General features: G+C 31.5%; 1 protein-coding gene across 1 annotated transcript in view; it reads right to left on the minus strand.

Annotated features, from left to right (window-relative positions):
• LOC127727024 (protein FAM135A-like) overlaps nucleotides 1-26,134 on the minus strand; it is a 57,516-nt gene that overhangs the window by 24,696 nt on the left and 6,686 nt on the right. The window contains exons 2-11 of the mRNA XM_052234412.1: nucleotides 19,267-19,348; nucleotides 17,201-17,280; nucleotides 15,112-15,251; nucleotides 9,840-9,910; nucleotides 7,037-7,213; nucleotides 6,239-6,332; nucleotides 5,128-5,275; nucleotides 4,415-4,464; nucleotides 2,615-2,770; nucleotides 264-337 (exon numbers count right to left, since the gene is read on the minus strand). Coding sequence (XP_052090372.1) covers nucleotides 264-337; nucleotides 2,615-2,770; nucleotides 4,415-4,464; nucleotides 5,128-5,275; nucleotides 6,239-6,332; nucleotides 7,037-7,213; nucleotides 9,840-9,910; nucleotides 15,112-15,251; nucleotides 17,201-17,280; nucleotides 19,267-19,343 — 1,067 coding nt within the window. The 5' untranslated portion in view covers nucleotides 19,344-19,348. The remainder of the gene's footprint in view (nucleotides 1-263; nucleotides 338-2,614; nucleotides 2,771-4,414; nucleotides 4,465-5,127; nucleotides 5,276-6,238; nucleotides 6,333-7,036; nucleotides 7,214-9,839; nucleotides 9,911-15,111; nucleotides 15,252-17,200; nucleotides 17,281-19,266; nucleotides 19,349-26,134) is intronic.

Here is a 26,134-nt window from a genome sequence, read left to right on the forward strand (position 1 = left end):
AGAAGTTCAGTAAAACTAGATTTCAGTCAGATTGTCTCACCTCATCAATTCTGACTTCAGTAGCCATCCATTTTTTTTTTTATAATTTTCATGATCTTTTCATAAAAGGTATTGAATACATTTTTTTTTTTAAAGTTTCTGAATATAAATCTGAATATTCAAATTTTTCATCTCTTTCACACATAGCCTATATTATGAACACACATGGCTTATAATATACATATATTATGAACACACATATACAATAATATGCAAACACAAACCTTGGTTCATAACAAGAAAGACATTCTGGTTTTGGGTAATCATGTGTAAAAAACCCTTCTGCAAATCTTTTTGCCTACAGAAAATACAAAAAGTTATAAAGTTTTTTATGAGAGGCTACGGTAAGAAGATGTAATGATATGATAGCTATGGATTATCACCGAACAATTATGTAAAATAACATTTTATGTATATATGATAGTACAAAGTTTGAAACATATACCTTTAAATCGGTGAAAGACGATGGTCTTTATAGTAAGTTTTATATTAAATTTTCATTTTTTGTTTACCAATTTTAATGGGATCAGTATTTCTTCCAACTTAAATAAGATTTCTGTAAACCATTAATAAAACTAAAGGCATCTATAATCCCAAAATTTTGCATTCGTTTTGTAATCAGGATTCAGAAATAAAAAAACAAACATGAGGTAAATCTGTCTTTAAAAAAAATACTCCAAGATATAATAAACTGTTAACACAGAGATATGTCTCGCCTATTTGTTATTTTGATAATGCAAATGTTGAAATTAAAATAGCAATACTTTAACATGTAAGTTATGCAAATATTCAAAGTCAATGAACCATGACTGAAGGTACAGGGCCTAAAAATCTCCAGAGAAATGACATGTTCCAATGCTAATACAACTGCAAACCAAATACCATTGACTTTTCATAAGTCGTTCCCTTTAAACAAACCTAAACACAAACATTAACTTGTAAACTATGTAAAAGTTTCAAAGCCAATGAACCATAATTAGGGGGTGGGGTTATATAATCTCCATGGAAATGAAACTTGCAAATGCCAAAACATTTGCATACGGAATATCATTGACTTAACATTAGTGGTTCATCTTAAACTGACCTGATCACAAACTAATACATGTAAACTAAGCAAAAGTTTCAAAGTGAATAGACCATGACTGAGGGGTAAGGACCAAATATTATCCATGGAAATGAGATGTGCTAATGCTTATACAACTGCATACCAATTATCATTGACCTACCACTAACGGTTCCCCTTAAACTGACCTAATCACAAACTAATACATGAAAACTAAGCAAAAGTTTCAAAGTCAATAGACCATGAGTGAGGGGGCGGGGCCAAAATATCTCAATGAAAATGAGATATGCCAATGCTTATACAACTGCATACCAAATATCATTGACCTACCACTAGTGGTTCCCCATAAACTGACCTAATCATAAACTATTACATGTAAACTTAGCAAAGTTTCAAAGTCAATAGACCTTGACTGAGGGGGCGTGGCCATATAATCTCCATGGTAATGAGATGTGCCAATGCTAATACAACTGCATATCAAATATCATTGACCTACCACTAGTGGTTCACCATGAACTAGACCTAATCACAAACTAATACATTGTTGACGTCACCGCCGGAAACAGCATACCTTTGTCTGGCTTTTTGACTCCGTCAAGGCGAGACAAAAACTTACATAGATACATGACTTATCATAAAACAGTACCATCACCAAACAATTTTCACACTTTTTTTCCTTTCCATTGAAGCAGATTGTATTTTTTAATCATAAAATGCTGGGAGACATACAGAAACTGGTTACATGTTAATAATCAAAACCATTTTCTCACCAATACTTTCTTACAACATAATGATTTTCACTGTGGAGAACATATAAAATATTTCTAAAAATAATCAGATTCTACATAATTTTTACATACACTGAAATAAAACGAAACAAAATGCAGAAAGTTTAAAACATCTTTCAAATTAATTTCTACCAGGGTAATCCAAATATCTACCACCTAGTGATTCATATCAGTGTAAATGAGTACCAATGGCCAACTTTATTTTGATTCAAAATTGAAAACTTCAATGATATAAACATATTTAAGCGTATTTATGCATCCCTGGCTTTCAAATGTTCAGGTTTGAGCATTCCTGATGAAGATAAATCCAGAAAAGCATTTGGACGAACGAAATTTATTAACTGTTTCATGCATCAGTATTTAAAAACTAGAAGAACTATAAAATAATATTCATACTGACAACTTTCATTATAATATTTCATCTGCAAATTAAAAAAAAAAATTACTATGGCATTATAAAGTACTGTGAATTCATTGATTTTTGTTTGTTTCAATTTTGGTGGATTGAGGAAAAATTGTATTTTTGTGGATACTTGATTTTGTGGTTCTGACAAATTCTGCATACAAGCCTTTTGGAAATCTTTATCTTGTTGAATATCTAAATTCATTGTTTAAAAATACTCATGAGATCCACATAACTGAGTATCCCTTGAATAATAATGAATTCACATTAACTTTTTGGGACTGTATGTTTAAAACTATTGTATATTTATTAGTGTTGTACCCTAGAAGTATGATGTTCCTGAGTCAGTAGATGTAGAACACTTCTGTCTAAAGCTACCACTTCTACAAACTGGAACCACAAGTTGACATTCTCTGCACAAAGCTGTGTTACATCTGTTGTGGCCTTGTTAATCAGGTCTTCTTCGTTGTCAAAACACTGAAATGAAGTACAAAATATATCTTAAAGCTGAGTTCTCTAAAGGCTTAGTAAATTGAACAAGACAAGATAAAAGGATTACTGATCTGGCATGGAGATATGAATATGAACTTCTGCTTGACAGAGGTTGATTCCTTTTATCAAACAAGAATTTAATCAGTAATGTGCATTATGCATTATAATTTTTTTTTCACATGGACATTAAAATTTTTTCATCATATATAGTTCAAGTTGATTTTGTAGACAACTACTAGCCTATACTTATCTTTAAATTCCTACAATATACATATATATTTTCTACAGTCTGATCATTTCTAATTCGCCAACATTTTTCATCTGAATTAACAGATTACACCTCCATAGAATTTTGAATAATTTGAGGTACTTTTTAATTCAATGAAGTTTCATACTGATTTCACAGCTTTAACATCACGTAACCAATAATCAATGCCTCAACTATAATAAATCAACTGTAAAATTAACCTTCTACATGTTCTAACTAACAGAAAGTAATCGATAAGTCATGTTTATGTTAAAGTAAAATCACATTATTTCAATTTCATAACCTAACTAGGATCACTGATTCATGAAACTTAGTTCATAGATTACCAGAAAAAAACACAATGATTGATTGATTGTTGGTTGATTAATGTCCAGTGGCAAATATTTCATGCATGTTCAGACACAATGTAATGGTTACACATTCAAAACACTACAAACTCTGCATATCAAGAAAACAGCACTATTAATTAAGAGATATACAGGTAAATACATCTTTAACTCAAACAGATGAAAAAGGAGCAGTTAAGAACAAAACTACTTAGTTTTCATCTATGGTTTAAACTATCTACAATTGACTTTTTATTTTTGTTTCCTTTTCTTTCATTTTAAAAAAAAAATTTCCTAGAGATATAAATGTATGTGTATTTAATCTTAAGTGAACAAACTTTAGAGGTTTCAAAAAACAATTGCTACTTTCTGAATACTCAATTTCATTGTTTTAATACCTGCTAAATACATAGTAACTAATAATTTAAATTTTGTTGTTATCTAGTACAAAATCCAATAATTACCTGTTATCTAGTACAAAATTCAATAATTACCTGTTATCAAGTACAAAATCCAATAATTACCTGTTATCTAGTACAAAATCCAATAATTACCTGTTATCTAGTACAAAATTCAATAATTACCTGTTATCAAGTACAAAATCCAATAATTACCTGTTATCTAGTACAAAATTCAATACTGTAAATTCAGAAATTATTGTGTGCATTTTTTATTGCGATTTTGTCATTTTAGACTAAAATGCGATTTTAATTTTTGCGATATTGAGAAAAATCCTGTTTAATTTATATAAAAAATTTCAAAATGCGAGTTTAAATTATTGCGATTATTACCATGTCGCATTTTTCGCAATAATAAAAACATCGCAATAATTTCTGAATTTACAGTAATTACCTGTTATCAAGTACAAAATCCAATAATTACCTGTTACCTAGTACAAAATCCAATAATTACCTGTATACTATCCATTATCTAGTACAAAATCCAATAATTACCTGTATACTATCCATTATCTAGTACAAAATCCAATAATTGCCTGTATACTATCCATTATCTAGTACAAAATCCAATAATTACCTGTATACTATCCATTATAATCTCAAGACGTCGATGACAATTCATGTGTTCTGAAATTGAATGAAAAATAAAAAGTAAGTTTTAATACTTAAAGAATTTATCAAAATGTATCTTCAATCTCAAGACGTCGATGTAAAATTCAGGTGTTCTGAAATTGAATGAAAAAAAAAACGGTAAGTTTTAATTCTCACAGAATTTATTAAAATGCATCTTCAATCTAAAGACGTATATGATTCATGTGTTTTGAAATGGAATGAAAAAAAAGAGTAAGTTTTAATTCTCAAAGAATTTATCAAAATGTACCTTTAAAGAAAAATTAAACATCATAAATGAACAAACATTATGTATGCTGGAGTAAAACATGTGTCCCATAAATTCTTTACAATAGCAATGAAAATATACATAATTTTTAGCGCTTATTTCAACAAAAGTATGAGAGTGGCTTTGAAGGCACTCATCATGCATATATCCACCCATTAAAACAATTTATTTCTTGTTCTTTAAATTATTGTCCAGAAAATTTGCATGATCAACTGCTTGGCAATTATATTTAAATTCATTTCTTGCTTGCTTTACTGATCATGGTCGAATTTTATAATTTGAAAGTCTTAATGATGAAGGTTTAATGACACGTAATCATGTGAGTTCATCAAACTAAAAAATAATTGGTGTTGCCTCAATTGATATATTTGTGAGTAATACAATAATATTACCAAGTTTAAAGATGGAATTTCTCATTGTCTTGAGGTACAATTCAAATGTTGTCTGCAAACTTTCATAAGCGGATAATAAAACAGTACAAAGCTTCCTGTGAACGTTGAAAGCTGTATGTAATCTAACTGTATCATTTCTTGAATAATCCTACAAGAAAATTATAGAAATATTATCAAAGTATGAGTGGCCAAAATATACAACAGGCTACTTGTCGATCTGATGAGTCAAGTCCTTTCCAACAGTTTGTTCTTATTTAGTACTGTTACACCACTGTCGGGCCAACAGTTTGTTCTTATTTAGTACTGTTACACCACTGTCGGTCCAACAGTTTGTTCTTATTTAGTACTGTTACACCACTGTCGGTCCAACAGTTTGTTCTTATTTAGTACTGTTACACCACTGTCGGTCCAACAGTTTGTTCTTATTTAGTACTGTTACACCACTGTCGGTCCAACAGTTTGTTCTTATTTAGTACTGTTACACCACTGTCGGTCCAACAGTTTGTTCTTATTTAGTACTGTTACAACACTGTCGGTCCAACAGTTTGTTCTTATTTAGTACTGTTACACCACTGTCGGTCCAACAGTTTGTTCTTATTTAGTACTGTTACAACACTGTCGGTCCAACAGTTTGTTCTTATTTAGTACTGTTACACCCTGTCCCGGGTTAGAGCACTCACAGACATGTTTAAAACCACCACATTCTTTATGTGCCTATCCCAAGTCTGGAGCCTGTAATTCAGTGGTTTTTGTGTGTTTTTGTCCGTCATATTTGTTTTTTGTTTGTTTATTGCTTTAGCATGATTAAGGCATTTAATTCTCTTTAGAGTTGCATTTTGTCATGTCTGAGCCTTTAATAAATGACTGTACAGTCACGTTTTTGCTCATGGTTTGGAGCCCATACAGTGATCTATAATTGCTAACATCCACATTATAAAGTCCCTGATGTCTCTGGCAACATCACTTTATTTTTTTTATATATATTCAAAACTGCACATAACATGCAGATGGAATATGATAAGTGTCATATTTCTTTAAGTAATACATTACATAATGTTCCTGTAGTTAATGTTTTGCTAACAAAGTTAACTTATAGCTGACAATGCCTTACCCCATACTGTGCTGCTGACCCAAAGTAGACCATTTCTATACTGTTCTCTCCGGGTCCATTCTTAGTCCATGCTGATTTTGGTGGTCTTGGTAAGCTGCAATGTTATTTTCCAAATATTGAATTATCCTTCAAACAAAACTTATTTCCCACATTTGAAATCATACTGATAATTATTATCATTCAGAATTTGCACTGAATGAACTTTCAAAATGTGTGCCCCCCCTTATATTACCTTTCCATTATGTATCTTGAGTTCAATAAATGTCTTATTTTGTTTTTTATCCTTGTAGTCTGGAGGAAGACATGTCACCCTAACTGGAAACAGTATTCTGTCTCCAAGCCAAACACTTTGCTCTTACTTCTCAATACTGGGTGCTCAGCAGAGAAGCAGCAAATACCAATTTTCAAGAATTTAACTTTGACCTGCCCCAAGGCTTGAACTGATGACCTGACTGACTTGATGTTAGCATGCAATCACAAGACAACAGATATGTTTCATTGCAATTAAGGTTGTCAACAGTTGATATTGAAGGTTGATGTAGACCTATAGACGTATTTACACTTGTATGCAAAATTGTCCACCATTACTTAAAATCACACAAGTTCCCTTTAAATTTGACATCACAATTAAAAAATTTGACGTCAATGTCATAATTAAAAAGTAATTGTTGCTTGACATCAGAATAATATTCAGAGACAGATCTAATGTCATTCAGAGACAAAATTCAGCTAAATATCAAGAGTGTAAATATGTCTAATAAATAGCAGTATCTCATATCTCTGCCATACATAACTTACGTAATTGCAGGTTGGTGTAGACCTATAAGTGTGCCATGTACAGTTGTATCTAAGGCACATAAATGAAAATAATCAAACAAAACTGGAACATGATGATGTATGCCTTTAGTTGGACTGAAGTGAAGTGACAAGGTCCTGGATGTAACAGACTCCATTTTGTCCTGTAAGGCACCAGGCCTAAAATCAAGAAATACATTTTATGTTAATTTCATTAAATTTAAAGTGAACTTTTTTATTTAGTTTTTTCAATCCATGATTAAATCTTTTTTCTTTGCAGAAATGATTATGCCTATTACAGCATATATACTTGGAGTACAAAGAACATTGATGTTTTTCTTGTTTCCCTGTTACCATAAAACCAATACAACCATTGATAACAACTGGATGATAGAGTAACAGTTGAGTAGTTCCCATGAGTCAATCAAATTGTGGTATGTGTAACAAAATAATGACTTAAAAAAACTTTTGGATCAATTTTTTTTCTATCTTTAAATGCAAAAGTATCTAATGATCACCAAACAAAGCAGCCAACAATGTGGTTGTGGTATGCTGTAAATACTACACGGACGGTCTTAAGAATGAAATTTTGAATTCATCTACATTCAAGTCCATGCGCCCCACAGAGAGTCATATAGTTAAAAAACATATCATAACCACATCACAGCTTAAGGCTTCTTCTGAACATTTGAAGGTCCCTACTATGTATTGGGTACCTAACTACACAAAAAACCAGTAAAATATTGTTTCATCTCGGCCTCTAGTAAGTGTTCTACAACTAATCTTTCAGTGCTTTTAACAAGTTCCTTAACTACTATCAAAGAGCTTATCATAAACTATTGTAATAAAATATATGAAAATAGTGGAATTAACTATTATTAGTGTAAAAAATTCTTTGGATTCTTTAGATAAATTACGTGCTTTTGATGGTCCTTTTGATTCTGTTTACAGTTTTGACTTTTCTACTCTTTACACAACACTTCCACACAATCTTATCAAACAAAAATTTGACTATTTAATTAAATGGTTGTTTGGTAAATCTGAATGCAAATATATTTGCTGCAACTCATTTAAAGCCTTCTTATCTTTTGAGAAAGGTAAATATGCTAGATATACTTACTGGAGGTGTGATGAGATGATTGAAGCTGTTAATTTTCTCCTTGATACTATTTATGTACGTTTCAGCACAAAAGTTTATTGACAGGTTGTAGGTATTCCTATAGGCACTTATTGCGCCCCTTTAATAGCAGACTTGTTTTTGTACTGTTATGAATCACAGTTTATGACCAAACTCAGTAAAGACCAGTCTAAATTCCATTTAATTGATAAATTCAACAACACTTACCGTTATCTTGATGATATTTTTTCGTTAAATAATCAAGAATTTTCCCAATATACTGCCGAAATTTACCAAAAGGAACTTACTTTAAATAAATCAAATTTAAACTGTAACAACTGTCCTTTCCTAGATTTAGATATTTCTGTTTTACACGGTAAACACCACACTAAAATGTACGACAAAAGGGACGATTTTTCGTTCCCTATTGTTAATTTTCCCTTTTTGGATGGTGATGTTCCTTTGGCACCATCTTACAGTGTTTATATTTCACAACTCGTTCACTATGCCCATGTCTGTTGTGACGTTTTTGATTTTAACGAACGTAATCTATGTATTACTGGTAAATTATTAAGCCAGGGATTTCGTTACCACAAATTACTTAAAACCTTTACTAAATTCTTCCACAGATATAAAGATTTGGTTTTGAAGTTTGGTTGTACCTGTAGAAAACTTATTTCAAACGGGATTGCACATCCTCATTTTTACAGCAATATTGTTTACCGTGCCCGGAAATTTAGAAACGATCCTGGTAAACATATCAATCCTTTAAATAAACTTATTCTGAAAGGTTACCAATTCAACACTGTAATCAGATCATTAAATATTGTTTTTATTGGTACTGATATTGATTTTGTTATCAGTAAATTAAAAGCAAACTAAATGTTATTGTTATATACATATACACATTCATGGATCTACAACCTGTTGATACCTGTATCTTGGCATTGCACAAGGTCATGTTTTTCTCTGACTGTTTATGACGTCTTTACACTAAATCCATTGGATGTTGGATGTGTAAGGATTGATAATTTAGTCTTAGATGCATGATTTTTGTTATTAGTTGTTAGTGGCTTTGAACTAGCTGTCAGTAACTGCGAGTACTCTCAGATCAGTACTTAGTGTCTTTTTGTTGTTTGGACGTACTAGTACCCGGCCAGGTCCACTTGTATTTGTAGTATTTGTATCTTTATCCATCTGATGAGTTAAGCCTCTTTCAACTGATTTTTATAGTTCGTTCTTATGTTGTACTGTTACACCACTGTCCCAGGTTAGGGGGAGTGTTGGGATCCCGCTAACATGTTTAACCCCGCCACATTCTGTATGTATGTGCCTGTCCCAAGTCAGGAGCCTGTAATTCAGTGGTTGTCGTTTGTTTATGTGTTACATATTTGTTTTTCTTTCATTTTTTGTACATAAATTAGGCCGTTAGTTTTCTCGTTTGAATTGTTTTACATTGTCATTTTGGGGCCTTTTATAACTGACTGTGCGGTATGGGCTTTGCTCATTGTTGAAGGCCGTACAGTGACCTATAGTTGTTAATTTCTGTGTCATTTGGTCTCTTGTGGAGAGTTGTCTCATTGGCAATCATACCACATCTTCTTTTTTATATGTAAACTTAAGTTGTAAGTTTTATGCACAAAGTACACACCCAATATAATTTAGCTGTAATATTGTAATAATAAATACCCTGCATCTTCTTCTGAAAACCATAATTCTAGAACCAGTTGTAAATCTAATTTCTCTAGACATTCTTCTATCTGTTAATACAAAAACAGACACATATTATGTCAAACTTATTGTCTACAACACAGATATTTAGTTGCAGATTTTTTTATAACCCTTTATTTATTTTATTCAACCTTATGCACTACTTTGACCGAATCTTAACTGGTTTTAAAACTATAGAATTTTATGCAACGTAGTAAAATTTATTCTTTAGCACTTAACCAGTTGTTGGTCAAAATTTAACAAATACTGTAAACATGGACATTCATGCTTATTTTGTTATCTTGTAAAATATGTAAAAAATGGTTTGTAGATAATAGCAATATTGTTATGCAGAAGGAATCTATTGTTGATGCACAAATTTAATCTCCATGCCAAATATTTGTGCATTGAAATTGAAAAAATAACATCATATACAAAAGTTAAGCTTTTCTTTAGGTTGTCATACATAAAATAAACAGCTGCACCATGAGCGCATGATACGCCCGTCGTCTTGTGTGTGATTTTTTATGCAATAATCATAAATAGTTTCTGACATACCTTGCGACATGTGAAAAACCCCCTTTTTTTTACAAAAAACTCAATATCTCTAAAAAAAATTTGAATCAAAACCAAAAAGTATACAGATCTTAAGATTAATATAAAAAAGAAGTGTGTAAAATTTTAAGCAATAATCATAAATCGTTTTTGAGAGACGGCGCGACATGTGAAAACCCCCTTTTTAAAAAAAAAAAAATCAATATCTCTAAAATAAAATTTTGAATCAAAACCAAAAAAGTATACATATCTTAAGATTAATATAACTAAGAAGTGTGTAAAATTTTAAGCAATAATCATAAATCGTTTTTGAGATACGGCGCGACATGTGAAAAACCCCTCCCCCTTTTTTTACAAAATACTCAATAACTCAAAAATAAAATTTTGAATCATCACCAAAAAGAATACAGATCTTAAGATTAATATAACTAAGAAGTGTGTAAAGTTTTAAGAAGAAATGTGTAAAGTTTTAAGCAATAATCATCAATTGTTTTTGAGATACGGCACGACAAGGGAAAAAAAACACACACCTGTTTTAGTTACTAAGTCCCGTAACTCAAAAAGTTTTAATCTTATTTTCACCAAAAAGTATACAGATCGTTTGACCATCATAAGAAACAACTATGTTAAGTTTCATGAAATTTGGATAATTCGTTCTCAAGTTACGGTGCAATATGTTTACGCCGGACAGACAACATTTGTATACCATAATATGTCCCGTCAAAATTTTGACGGGCGTATAAAAAAAACATGCGTCACATTTTGGCTTTTGGACAGCAGGGTGCAGTCAAATTATATTTTCCTATAAACTTGAGGCCCTAAACTGAAGAGCCTGTGTCACTCACCTGTATCTTCAACAATAGCCAATTTTAAGTAAAAAACATTATTAAAGTGGAATAACTCTATTGAGAGTTAACTGACAATTTCACTCAATTTCATGTTGACATATTTGTACATCTTATCCTGTTGATAATTTTTCCTTTTCAAAGTTTCTATTTATCTATTATAGATCATATTAAGATGAGTCAAAAAATGCATAAAAATTTTCAAGATTATCATTAATTGGCAATAACTCCAATAAAGAGTCATCTGAAGATTTCGACAATTCTGGCTTATTTGTAGATCTTGTCTTGCTGATCATTTTTGCTTTTAAAGGGGCACTAGCTGTCAAATTCATGTTCACCCATTTGACTCAAATTCTCATATTTGATTAATAACCATGCAAAACAGTTATCCAAATTATAATAAAATGCTCCGCAGGGCGCAGCTTGATACGACCGCAGAGGTCGAACCCTGAACAGTTGGGGCAAGTATGGACACAACATTCAAGCTTGATACAGCTTTGCATTTGGATTGTGATTAAATATTTGACACAGAATGAATGTGGTCTAAGAACTTAAAAATTTTAAATTGGACATTCACCTATTATGGTCCAATATCCAAAATCTAAATACATGGTTAGATTCAGCATATCAAAGAACCCCAAGAATTCAATTTTTGATGAAATCAAACAAAGATTAATTTTGGACCCTTTTGACCTCAATGTGGACAAAGTAGATAACGGGGCCCAAAAATCAAAAATCTAAATACATGGTTAGATTCAGCATATCAAAGAACCCCATATATTCAATTTTTGTTGAAATCAAACAAAGTTTAATTTTGGACCCCAATTTGGACCAACTTGAAAACTGGGCCCATAATCAAAAATCTAAATACATGTTTAGATTCAGCATATCAAAGAACCCCATATATTCAATTTTTGTTGAAATCAAACAAAGTTTAATTTTGGACCCCAATTTGGACCAACTTGAAAACTGGGCCCATAATCAAAAATCTAAATACATGTTTAGATTCAGCATATCAAATAACCCTAAGAATTCAATTTTTGTTAAAATCAAACTAAGTTTAATTTTGGACCCTTTGGACCTCAATGTGGACCAATTTAAAAACGGGGCCCAAAATCCAAAAAATAAATACACGGTTAGATTCAGCATATTAAAGAACCCCAAGAATTCAAGAATAAAACCCCATTGAAATTGGTCAAGAAATAAGCAATTTATACGAAGTATCTTCTTTTGCACAATACTGTGCAATTAAATATTTCTTGCTATTGCGCAATACTGTACAATTGACAATTTCTTGCTATTGTGCAATATTGTGCTATTGGATATTTCTTGCTATTGCGCAATACTGTGCAATTAAAGATTTCTTGCTATTGCGCAATACTGTGCAATTGAAGATTTCTTGCTATTGTGCAATACTGTGCAATTGAAAATTTCTTGCTATTGCACAATACTTATTATATAATAATTTACACATCCTGTTTGGTGTGTATCTCCTACCATATCATTATTATTTGCTTTTAAATATAAATCAGAAATAACCAACTTAAAATGGAAAATTTTAAAAGAAACAAAAAGGAAAAAAAAAAAATCCCCCCCCCCCCAAATTTTTGAACCCCCTTATGATTCATCACCCCAAAACTCAATCCCAGCCTTCCCTTTGTGGTATGGAACCTTGCAGTACAATTTCAGAGAGATCCATACACTTGAACACAAGTTTTTGTCTGGAAACTAGAAAAATGTGTTTTTTGGCCCCTTTTAGGCCCCAAATTCCTAAACGCTTAGGGCAATTACCCCCAAACTCAAACCCAGCTTTCCCTTTGTGATATGAAACCTTGTAGTACAATTTCAGAAAGATCCATACACTTACACACAAGTTATTGTCCTGAAACTAGAAAAATGCTTGTTTTTTGCCCCTTTTTGGCCCCTAATTCCTAAAATATTGAGGCAAATACCCCCATCATCAATCCCAGCCTTCCCTTTGTGGTATGGTACCTTGCAGTACAATTTCAGAGAGATCCATACACTTGAACACAAGTTATTGTCTGGAAACTAGAAAAATGCTTATTTTTGGCCCCTTTTTGGTCCCCAATTCCTAAACGTTTCGGCAATTACCCCCAAACTCAATTCCAGCTTTCCCTTTGTGATATGGAACCTTGTAGTACAATTTCAGAAAGATCCATACACTTACACATAAGTTATTGTCATGAAACTAGAAAAATGCTTTTTTTTTTGCCCCTTTTTTGGCCCCTAATTCCTAAAATTTTGAGGTAATTACCCCCAAAATCAATCCCAGCATTCCTTTTGTGATATGGAACCTTGTGGTACAATGTCAGAGAGATCCATACACTAACACACAAGTTATGTCTGGAAGTTACAAAAATGCTTATTTTTGGCCCCTTTTTGGCCCCTAATTCCTTTACTGTTGGTACCATAACCCCCAAAATCAATCCCAACCTTCCTTTTGTGGTATTGAACCTTGTGGTAAAATTTCATAGAGATCCATTCACTTAAACTAAAGTTAGAGTGCGAAAACCAATGTGTCTTCGGACGACGCCAGACATCGACGACGCCAACGTCATACCAATATAGGACCACAAAAATTTTTTTGCGGTCGTATAAAAAGTCTAAAATAAACAATTAACAGGGCATGGGCTCGATAATATGTAGCTTTGTTTCGTGTGTATTTTAGTCTTGACGCCATCTAATTAACTATCGAGTTGACCTCCAAAGACCTAAGCGATATAAACATAAATATAGATATAAATAGAAAGTAAACTCGTGCAATTGGATTTTTCTAGGTCTGTTTAATTTCATATTATAGATTAAAAATATATGTTAATCATTGTTTTTACCTGTATAAGAATGATTTGTTGTGGATCTAACCAGTCAATCAAATGATTTACCTTTGTTTCAATTTCAATGTTGACATTCTTTTCCTTTAAATAACCAAATACGCACAATTCATGCGGTATCCATCTCTAGCTAAGGGGTTAAATTAAAGTTCACATGAATACTGATTCAATTGTTTGAATTATTCACTTGCAATAACTCATCATCAATGTTTTTTAGCTTAATTTGACAAAATTTAATCATACTGGCTGCTAAAAGCGAATTATTATTTCACTATTTCAATTTTATTAATGTTTAAACAGAAAAAATCATACTTTAGATTTTTTATATATCTCGTAGCTAGTGCCCCTTTAAAGTTTCTATCTATCTTTTATAGTTTTTATGATATAAGCCAAAATGCAAAAAAAATGGTGAAAATCCTCATTAAAGGATTTCAGCTATGCTGACTAACATGTAGATCCTGTCATGCTGTTCATTTTTGCTTTTTAAAGATTTTATCTATCTATCATATCATATAAGATATTAACAATAACACAAAAAATTTGGTAAAAATCATAGTTAAAGGGCAATAATAAGGAGTCGTCTTACATTTTTGGTCATGATGAATTTTTTATCGATCTTGTCATGCCAATCATTTTTGCCTCTTAAAAGTTTCTGTCTATCTATCTATAATAATTTTCGGGATAACAGGCAAATATTTGTAAAAATGGTAGAATTTATCATTTAAGGTCAATAACTCCTATAAGAAGTCCTCTTACAGTTTTGACTTAAATGGACAATAGGTAAAGCTCAACATTCTAAACATTTTTGAATAAAAGTTAACAGAAGTCGACAGAAGACGGACGCCAAGTGATGAGAAAAGCTCTCTAGGCCCTTTGGGCTAGGTGAGCTAAAAACACATCTGAATGCAAATCCAAACAATTCAAACATGTAACTTCAAAACAACCATGTCAATTATGGAATTTTTAAAAGGACAAAAAGATACATACAAATTAACCTACCTTACTGCTGTCTATAATAGTGTGAAGTCTAAAAGATATCAAATCATTTATGGTAACATCTTCATTACGATACAAGATTTGAAAAGTTTTGCTGATCGCTGATCCACTACTGACACAAGAGGGCAGCACTAATGTTTCACCTAGAAAAAATAAATATCCTTTCTCAAGTATTACTAGATCACATTCATATCATCTGGTAAGCCAGCTATGCCAATAGTCAAGAACAATAGTTCAGATGCTGTGAAAGTTTTATAACATTCTGTCTAACCGACAAGGAGCAGTAGCCTATATAAAAAGCAGGACAATAGGATGAATAGCTGATGCAAAAAGTGGGTCAGAAAGATGAACAGACTAATTTGTTTCATGCAGCAGTAACTGGATACATTTCACATCATCATGTATATCAATGATAATTTACATTGCATATATGTCATGTATGTATTTAACATTTACTTTCTTATGACCTTGATTTGATAAATAGGTCAAAGTGATGGCTTTTTAAATGTACTTTTATAAATGGGCCTCTTTGTCTTACAGACAAATCTCCTCATCTATTTTTGTAAATCAGCAATAAATAACAAATACAGTATATTGTGTTAAATAAAGGCTGAAGAAAGACCAGACAGATAATTAACAGATAAAAAGTTAGGTGTCAAAATTGGCAATAAATACTGTACTATAATTACCCTAATAATCTAAAATGAGAAAACACTTACATATATATATATATATTTAGAAATATTATGCTTTCTAAGTGAAATCAATCTATACTTACCACTCCCTCAGTCATGTATTAATTACACATATTATGACTGAATCGTTATTGACTTAACTTGGTGTACAAACTATGCATGATCAATAAAGAATTACAACTTGATAGGGGCTTCAGTGACCCAGTGGTCTAAGTAGTACGTCTATAGTGATCACTAGCTAGCCTGTCAAATATGAGGTTTTGAGTTTAAACCCCACTCTTGGCAAATATGTTGGACTCATATCTTAATTGACTAGGATTGCCAGGGTCCTGCCAAGGATGGTGGTTCTCTCCTGGTAATAATAACATTAACGGTACCTACTTTTATGTACCAGATGCTCATTTGGACAATTAATGTCTCTTCAGTGATGCTCGAGACCAAAATATTTGTAAATCCAAAAACCAATAAAAAAGTTGGAAGAGCTGATCGAAACAAAAAGGACCCTAAAGTATTGCACTGTAATCTGTGCTTCCTTCACCAATAAACACTGGCATCAGTGCTGAAAGTGGCATAAAAACACCACAATCAATCTTAACATAATAATTTCATTTTCAATGAAAATTTGGGGAATTTTTATTAACAGGAAGATGACTTTTTAGGGAAGCTATAAAGATTCTAAAATAATGCAAGTTGGTGTTGAAATAAAATGATTTTATATTCATCAGGTATTTTCACATATTTATTATGTGATTCATATATATTAAATAATGAACTGAACTTTAATAAAACCTTGATAATGGGGTTTTCTGCCTCCCTACTTATTCTAAATTTTCACAACTCTAACATATTTTATGGACACTTTTGGCCATTGTATTATGTTCAAATATTTTTTTTAGCAGTGTTTTAGTCCAAGAAAATTTTCTATACAGTCTATGTAAATTATTTTTCGAAAAATAAAATAATTTTAAATACCTACGTACCTACCCTATGGTTTTCTGCCATCAGACGGACAACCATTATACATTATAGAAAATTGCATATTAATTTTTCATTATGCTCTGTGTGAAATATTATCTTGCTATACAATGATTGTATAAACAGTAGACGTATTTATACCTTTGGTATTTAGTCGAATTTTGTCCCTGAATGACCATGCATAGATCCTTCTCGAAATAACCTTCTGATGTCAAGCAACAATCACTTTTAATTATGACGTCAAATTTTTTAAATTGTGATGCAACATTTAGTGGGAACTTGTGTGATTCTAATTAATGGTGGACAAATTTGCATACAAGTGTAAATACGTCTAAGAAAGATGACTGAGCTGTTGATGTAATAAAATACTAGATCAAATCTAGTTACTCATGTCCCCCCACATATCTCTTATATCAACTAACCTGTAGCTTTAGGCAGAGTTACTTCAATCTTAGCAGGAACTCTTGCTGATGTTTTTAAAGTTGTCCTAATTTGGTAATATCTGAACATAAAGTAAATAAATGAATAGAAGCCCCTTAACACAGCAATATGACCATACAACACATGAGCATTGAAAATTACCAAAAAAAACTTTACACATTTCATGAAGTCCAAGGGCAGTAATTCTGGCAAATTCTGTCAACTTCCATAAGATTCTTTATTTTTACATCAAGACAAAGCTTTGAATTTTCAAAGGGTTTAAACTGAATCATGATGAGTCTTTCAATCATTGTGATATTTCATTACTTCACAACAAAACTTTGCAATCATAATTGCTTTTTACCAAATCACGACAAAGAAAGTTCTGCATTTGTTATAACTTTTCACTGGTCACTATACATATTTTCATTTTTTGTTACGTTTTTACTTAACCTTGACAAAGCTTTGCCATTTATGGTTTTAATGATATGATGACAAGGCCTTGGTTTGTTAATGGCTTATTGACCAAATCATGAAACAAAGCAAAACTTTACAGATTTTAACTAGATCATGACAAGTTTTAGCAATCCTTTCTGTCTTTTTTGCCAAATGATGACAAAGTTTAGGCAAAACCTTTTGGAATTTCGTGTCTTCAATGCTCTTCAACTTTGTACTTTATTTGGCCTTTAACTGTTTTGATTCAAGCATCACTGATGAGTGTTTTGTAGATGAAACATACGTCTGGCGTACACAAGTATAAGCCTGGTATCTTTGATGAGGTTTTTTTTATAATTTTTTAAGAATTTCACCTCATCATGATCATGATGATAAAGTTTTAAGATTTTGCATGTAGTTTAGAAGTTTAATGCCATGAAAAATAGGTTGTGTTTCCAGTCAGTTGATCTGTTTTAAAGGTTTTTTTTAACTTTCGGAATAAGCATAGTATTTGTATAAATAATTATGGAATGTGCTTGAAATTATTAGACTCAATATGAAGCATTTCATTTTAATGTACATGTTTCTCTGTTGATAATGATATTGGTAATAGTTATCATCATGTAAAAAAAATGATTTTTTACAGACCAAAATCTAGTTTGAGAAGGTCAGAATTGAAAGCATCATTATTTTTATGATCAGCAAGGCAAAACAATGAGAATGGGGTAAAAAAAAAATGAGGCATTATCAGCAATCTGTTTAAATACAGATCATGAATCCAAGCTTTGCTTACAAGGATCTGACAACACTCCATTTTACTTTCTGTTGTGGTAATTATTACATCAGCCAATGAAATTTCAGCCCTCAAATTTTTAAAGGTCTTCATTTTATCGACAAAACCTGAGGATCCCTATATATCTTTAAAACAGAAAGTAGAATGAGTGTTGTGAGATCCTTGTGAGCAAAGCTTAAACACAGGATCTGTATTTAATCATATTGCATTGTCAGGTGACTGGAAACATTTTTCTTCCTTTTGGCCTTACAACTATGACAACACACCATTTATGTAATCTGATATGACAAAACTATGGATTTTTTATTTTTTATGGCTTTATACCCAGTATAATATTTTACCAATGTTGATATTTTTCATCAGAATTTCAGTTGAGAAGTAAGAAGGAAAGTTTACCAATAACTGTTATCTCAACACATGTTGAAATTACAGATAAATCAGAACAAATCTAAAATCCCTTACAACTTTTACAAGATTTTCTCTATAAATAACAATTTCTTTTCACATACAGCTTGTTATAACAGGTACATATATACCTCTGATAAATGTTTTAATAGCATAACACATTTCCATTTATTTTCATAAAAAAAAAATCTTTCCGAAATATAAATCATGTATATATATACATAGATTATTTTTTTTACCCTGCACCAATCATTTAGAGTATAAAATGCATTTTTCTTTCAAAAGACTTGCACGTACAAATACTGAAATTATAATTTGTCCAATTTCTTTGACAAATACAATAAACAAAAATAAAGTATCATGTGTAAGTCCAATATGTTGTCATACACAAACATTCTTTACAGTTAGGACAAGAAAACAAATTAGATGACTTACCCTCTCTGAAACAGATCCACATTGTAAAATTTATGGAATTCAACCAGAAACTCTAAGATCGCTTGTAGTTCAGACATATCATCTGAAAAAAAGAAAATAAAGTTGTCTCATCACTCTTAAAACAAAAGCACATTCTCAGTAAATATCAAAATAAAGCTATATCATGTATAATTCTATGTCCATTTCCTGATTCATACCTATAATGATTATAATGTAGTTCATTTGAAAATTTGAATTGTAGGTGTATAAAATATACCGCTAGGTAATCCTATCTTGCTTCTCAGTATTCATGATGATCAAACAAAATGTCTAACACTGAGATCTGTTTTACAAAAACAAATATACTTGGTTAATTCTACGTGATAATGTTTTGTAATTTGTGAGTCTGATCAGGCCATTATCGTGGTTATAACAGTTTGTATAAAGGTAAGCTTTGTCATCGATACAATGAAATTAACAACACATGTAATTTACTGAAAGTTGTAGATATTCAATATCATCATTTACTTAGGATTATGGATTTTTTATTGTTAAGAATTAGGTCTGAAAGGTTAGGAATACTTAAAGAACGATAAAGTTTTGTTTTCCAATATATTACATGTATTATGAACAACCAATCAAAATCATGAAAATAAGTCATTCTGAAAGATGATTTATTAATTCTGGTACAGGTATTTCATCTGTTTGATGAGACAAGATTGATAATTAATTGTCCATTAAAACCTTAACCATGTTAACTGGAGTAAAGTTTACTAAAAGGTTTTTTCCATCTATCTAAAAATGTTAGACTGGTAATTTATAGCAAAAATTGTCTAATAAAACTTTTTGTTTACTTCATGGATCAATTCAAAAGAATAACTCCAAAAACATAAGATCTATTATGCATCAGCAGCAGAATAATGCATTTTTTTCAAAATCATACAATATATTTATTATTTGCAAAATCTATTTATACCACTTAACCATGTTAACAGGTTAAAATACAACTGCACACAACTCTTATTTGCAGGTACATGTAATGAATCTACAGGTTAAATATAACGCAAGGCTATATTATGTAAATTCTTCAAAAAAATCAATTCCAAACATGCCAAAGGAACCAAATCTTTCAAAAAATTTGGTCTAAAAGAAGCAGCTCAGAATCTGACCTTTGATGTAATAAGTAAAATTTGCCTTGCAGATCAGTAAATAGATATGACTTTTACCTTTTTACATCTATGTCGGTCTTTCTCTCCCAAACTTCTAATGTTAGCCACATTTTTATTGTCTAGTTAAAGTCATATGAAACTTCAAATTAAAAAAAAAAAGTTGAATATGTTTTATATACCGGGGTACTTGAATGGCTAATTAGTTGTATTATAAAACAAGTGTACATGGACTTTCTTGTGAAAGAAAATCCGTTATCTTATAAAAATCTTCAGAAATGTACTGCTATTGAATTATTGTCTTCCTGTATACTAATTCGTTGATATTCTTCCGTATGCGGTGACCTTAACTACGAGACCTCTCGTTAGAACTTAGGCCACAGCACAGCTCAAGTGGGAGGGAAAACCGTGATGACAGAATTTTAACAAAATTACACTGGAAGGTAAATAGTAATAATTGATTCCTATAGAATAAACTGTTATCACAGAGATATGTCTCACCTTTTTGTAATTTGATAGTGCAAAGGTTGAAATTAAAATAGCAATACTTTAACATGTAAGTTATGCAAATATTCAAAGTCAATGAACCATGACTGAAGGTACATGGCTAAACAATCTCCATGATGTGCCAATGCTAATACAACTGCATACTAAATACCATTGACTTATTATAAGTCGTTCCCTTTAAACAAACCTAAACACAAACATTAACTTGTAAACTATGTAAAAGTTTCAAAGTCATTGAACCATGATGAGGGGGCTGGGCTATATAATCTCCATGGAAACGATACTTGCAAATGCCAATAAATTTGCATACCAAATATCATTGACTTAACATTAGCAGATCATCTTAAACTGATCTAATCACAAACTAATCCATGTAAACTAAGCAAAAGTTTCAGTCAATAGACCATGACTGAGGGGGTGGGCCAAATATTCTCCATGGAAATGAGATGTGCTAATGCTTATACAACTGAATACCAATTATCATTGGCCTACCACTAATGGTTCCCCATGAACTGACCTAATCACAAACTAATCCATGTAAACTAAGCAAAAGTTTCAGTCAATAGACCATGACTGAGGGAGTGGGCCAAATATTCTCCATGGAAATGAGATGTGCTAATGCTTATACAACTGAATACCAAATAACATTGGCCTACCACTAGTTGTTCCCCATGAACTGACCTAATCACAAACTAATCCATGTAAACTAAGCAAAAGTTTCAGTCAATAGACCATGACTGAGGGGGTGGGCCAAATATTCTCCATGGAAATGAGATGTGCTAATGCTTATACAACTGAATACCAAATAACATTGGCCTACCACTAGTTGTTCACCATGAACTAGACCTAATCACAAACTAATACATTGTTGACGCCGCTGCAGTATCTGACGCTGGAAACAGCATACCTATGTCTCGCTTTTTTGACTCCATCAAGGCGACACAAAAAATTAAATACATAAAATCATTTAACAACAATTATTTCAAAGTCAATAAACCATGACTAAGGGGGCGGAGACAAATAATCTCAATGGAAATGAGATATGCCAATGCTTATACAACTGCATACCAAATATCATTCACCTACACTAGTGGTTCCTCATAAACTGACCTAATCACAAACTAATACATGTAAACTAAGCAAAAGCTTCAAAGTCAATAGACCATGACTGAGGGGGCAGGGCCAAATAATCTCCATGGAAATGAGATGTGCCAATGCTAATACAACTGTATACCAAATATCATTGACCTACCACTTGTGGTTCACCATAAACTAGACCTAATCACAAACTAATACATTGTTGACGCCGCTGCAGTATCTGACGCCGGAAACAGCATACCTATGTCTCGCTTTTTTGACTCCATCAAGGCAACACAAAAAATTAAATACATAAAATCATTTAACAACAATTATTGAAAAGTTTATTAACCACATAGGAACGCATAGAAAAATATAAAAAAAAATTAACAACGCTCTTTCAATTCTCTATTTTTCACATGCTCCATGTGCTTCTGTGTTGTTTATCGATGTCACGATACGGTAAACTTCGGCAACAAACTCGAAAGTTAATGAGCTTGCGATCAACTATCACTGAATGAAATATTATTTGTTAATTATACGTTATAGATCCAAAATATAAGCAAAAAACTTGCATACATGACTTAGTTTTGTAAATACATGATATATGCATGCATTGGTTCAATAATTTCCTGAACATTAAAATTTCTTTAAACTTGTTTCATATGACTTTAATGAGTAAAAAAAATCATGTTCTAATAGAGAGAAAAAAATTCCATACAAAAGGCCCATCTGGATTTAATCCCATCAATTTCATCTTCAGAAATGTTGGTCATTAATTCAAAGAAATTCTTTCCCTCTAATACTTTTTGAAAACCTTACTTTCTGACATAAAAAAATTTATGGCAAACTTTATTAAAGTTTTGTATAATTCAAGTATGTCGAATAAAATTCTATTTTCTAGCAAAAATGACTAGACAAAAACAATTTGAAATACATAAAATAAAGATAGTCCAACTTATTTAAGTACTTAAATATATTCATATGACAAAAATAAACACCAAAATCAATTCATATTTATATTATACAAGAGTGTACACGCTGAAATGTCTCGCCTTCTTTACTAACCATTTATATTATGTGGATAGTTCTAAATGAAAGCTTTACTACAACTATTACATAAACTTAACATGATCCAAGAAAATGAAGTCAAGGTCATATAAACCAAACGAGAAATACATGTACACCTTACAATTATTCAATACATAAAATATAGTTGACCTATTGCTTATAGTTTCTAAGAAACAGACTTAACCAAGAAAACTAAACATTGACCAATGAATCGTGAAAATGAGGTCAAGGTCAGATGAACCATGCCAGGCAGACATGAACAGCTTACAATCCTTCCATACAACAAATATAGCTGACCTATTGCTTATAGTTTAAGAAAAACAGACTGAAACACATAAACTTAACACTGAGCAATGAACCGTAAAAATGAGGTCAAGGTCAAAAAAAACCTGCGAGACTGACATGTACATCATAGAATATTTCCATACACCAAATATAGTTGACTTATTGCATATAGTATAAGAAAAAAGACCAAAACTCAAAAACTTAACTTTGACCACTGAACCATGAAAATGAGGTCAAAGTCAGATGACACCTGCCAGTTGGACATGTACACCTTACAATCATTCCATACACCAAATAAAGAAGACCTATTGCATAAAGTATAAGAAAAACGGACCAAAACACAAAAACTAAACTATAACCACTGAACCATGAAAATGAGGTCAAGGTCAGATGACACCTGCCAGCTAGACACGTACACCTTACAATCATTCCATACACCAAATATAGTAGACCTATTGCATACAGTATAAGAAAAACAGACCAAAACACAAAAACTTAACTATAACCACTGAACCATGAAAATGAGGTCAAGGTCAGATGACACCTGCCAGTTGGACATGTACACCTTACAGTCCTTCCATACACAGAATATACTAGACCTATTGCTTATAGTATCTGAGATATGGACTTGACCACCAAAACTTAACCTTGTTCACTGATCCATGAAATGAGGTCAAGGTCAAGTGAAAACTGTCTGACAGGCATGAGGACCTTGCAAGGTTCGCACATACCAAATATAGTTATCCTATTACTTATAATAAGAGAGAATTTAACATTACAAAAAATCTTAACTTTTTTTTCAAGTAGTCACTGAACCATGAAAATGAGGTCAAGGACATTGGACATGTGACTGACGGAAACTTCATAACATGAGGCATCCATATACAAAGTATGAAGCATCCAGGTCTTCCACCTTCTAAAATATAAAGCTTTTAAGAAGTTAGCTAACGCCGCCGCCGCCGCCGGATCACTATCCCTATGTAGAGCTTTCTGCGACAAAAGTCGCAGGCTCGACAAAAACCAATAGCATGTTGTGCAAGAGAGAAGTTGAATCTTTTGGATATTTGTATACTGGGTATCAGTTATTCTTTTAATTACCATGTTTGTATTGACTTTTAACTTAAAAGTAATACATTTTGGAATATAAAAAAATGCAAGAAACTATTTCCTTTTCAAAGCTTTCCCAATTTGTTCTACTGCAATGTCATTTCCAATGTCTTGACAAACACCTGTTGTTCTTTGTACAATGTTGTATGACATAGGAGTGAAATTACAAGATTTATGTCACATGTGAAATATTACATGGTATTTCATTGCAACCTATTTTATAATTGAATAATCCTTTCAAGTCAATTGTGGCTCAAAACAATTTTTATACAACTGTGGAAATATAATCAAATCAATAATATGAAATATTCAGTGCAAAATATTTATACTGATGTGTAATTAATAATTACTGTCATGATCCATAATTCAAAGTATGCCAAGACAAACAAACACAATACATTCCAGTCACAAGGGAGACCTACTTTTCACAGGTTTTTTTATTATCCTGATGCATTATCCTTGCATCAAGTTTGTTCTCTAATTTGAGAAATTCAATCATTATCTTGAAAATTTCAAGTTCAAAGACTGAGGTCAATTTAGCATGATATCTAGCTACATGTAAATGTAGCCGACTTTTTAATGTGAGTTTGTTAAACTCCTCCAAATCAACCATGATAAGTACTAATAATGGGTCCTATCATATAATTTTTTTTAATTTGCAACAACATGTAAACATTCAACCAAAAGTATGAACATGTAACCGATTGAATACATGCAGGATGAAAAAAATATACATGTACAATGCATATTAAACTGCAAAATAGTAATTTTGCAGTCATATAATGCATGTAATGATGTTTACCAAAACCAGTAGTTTTTAATATGATTTCTAGTGTGATATTAATGACAGCTCTCTGTGTCTGACCTAAGAATTATGGTTTCAGGCTTTCAGGTATACCTATCTATCACATAGAAATAAAAGAATCAATAAGTCATAAGCTAATCTAAGCAAACATATCAGGCTATTAACATTTGACATTTAAACATAAAATTAAAATTATAACTGTTGTGTAATTTCAACTGTGTCTATAATCATCAGAAAATTCTTTTTTTTAGATAATAAATTGTGACAATATTCAAACTTTTAAAAATGAAAATGATTGAAAGACATTGTATAAAACTTCACTTAAAAGTATCTGAGAAAATATTGAGATTTTTTATGTCTAAAAATCTTGATTATCATTGTTTTTCTAACATCTTTTGTTTAATCACGGATCTCTTGTAGAAAATTATTGATGAAAATCCAAAGAAACATTAAAATTGATAGCAAAGTTCTAGAAGACAAATCAATATATTATTGATATCATATTTTAGGTCTATTAAATTCATTGAATCAAACCAAATCTAAATTGTACAATAATGTTTTGCTATGATGGTTGAAACTAATCAACAACTTGAATGTCTTAATTAAAACTACATCAATTATCATGAATATGCCATATTATATGAGGACCCAACAAGGGTAGTATTAAAACTGTCGATTATCATGATTATGGGGACCCAACAAGGGTAGTATTAAAACTGTCGATTATCATGATTATGGGGACCCAACAAGGATAGTAAGGTCCTCACTATGATGAGCCAATGAGTCCTGGAAACATTATTTTCAGAATAGTGAAGGACTGTATCAAGTTATATCAAGGTTATACAAGGGACTATTTGTTTGCAAGTGCAAA

The sequence above is a fragment of the Mytilus californianus genome, unplaced genomic scaffold (assembly GCF_021869535.1).
Source record: "Mytilus californianus isolate M0D057914Y unplaced genomic scaffold, xbMytCali1.0.p SCAF_19, whole genome shotgun sequence".
Lineage (NCBI taxonomy): Eukaryota > Metazoa > Mollusca > Bivalvia > Mytilida > Mytilidae > Mytilus > Mytilus californianus.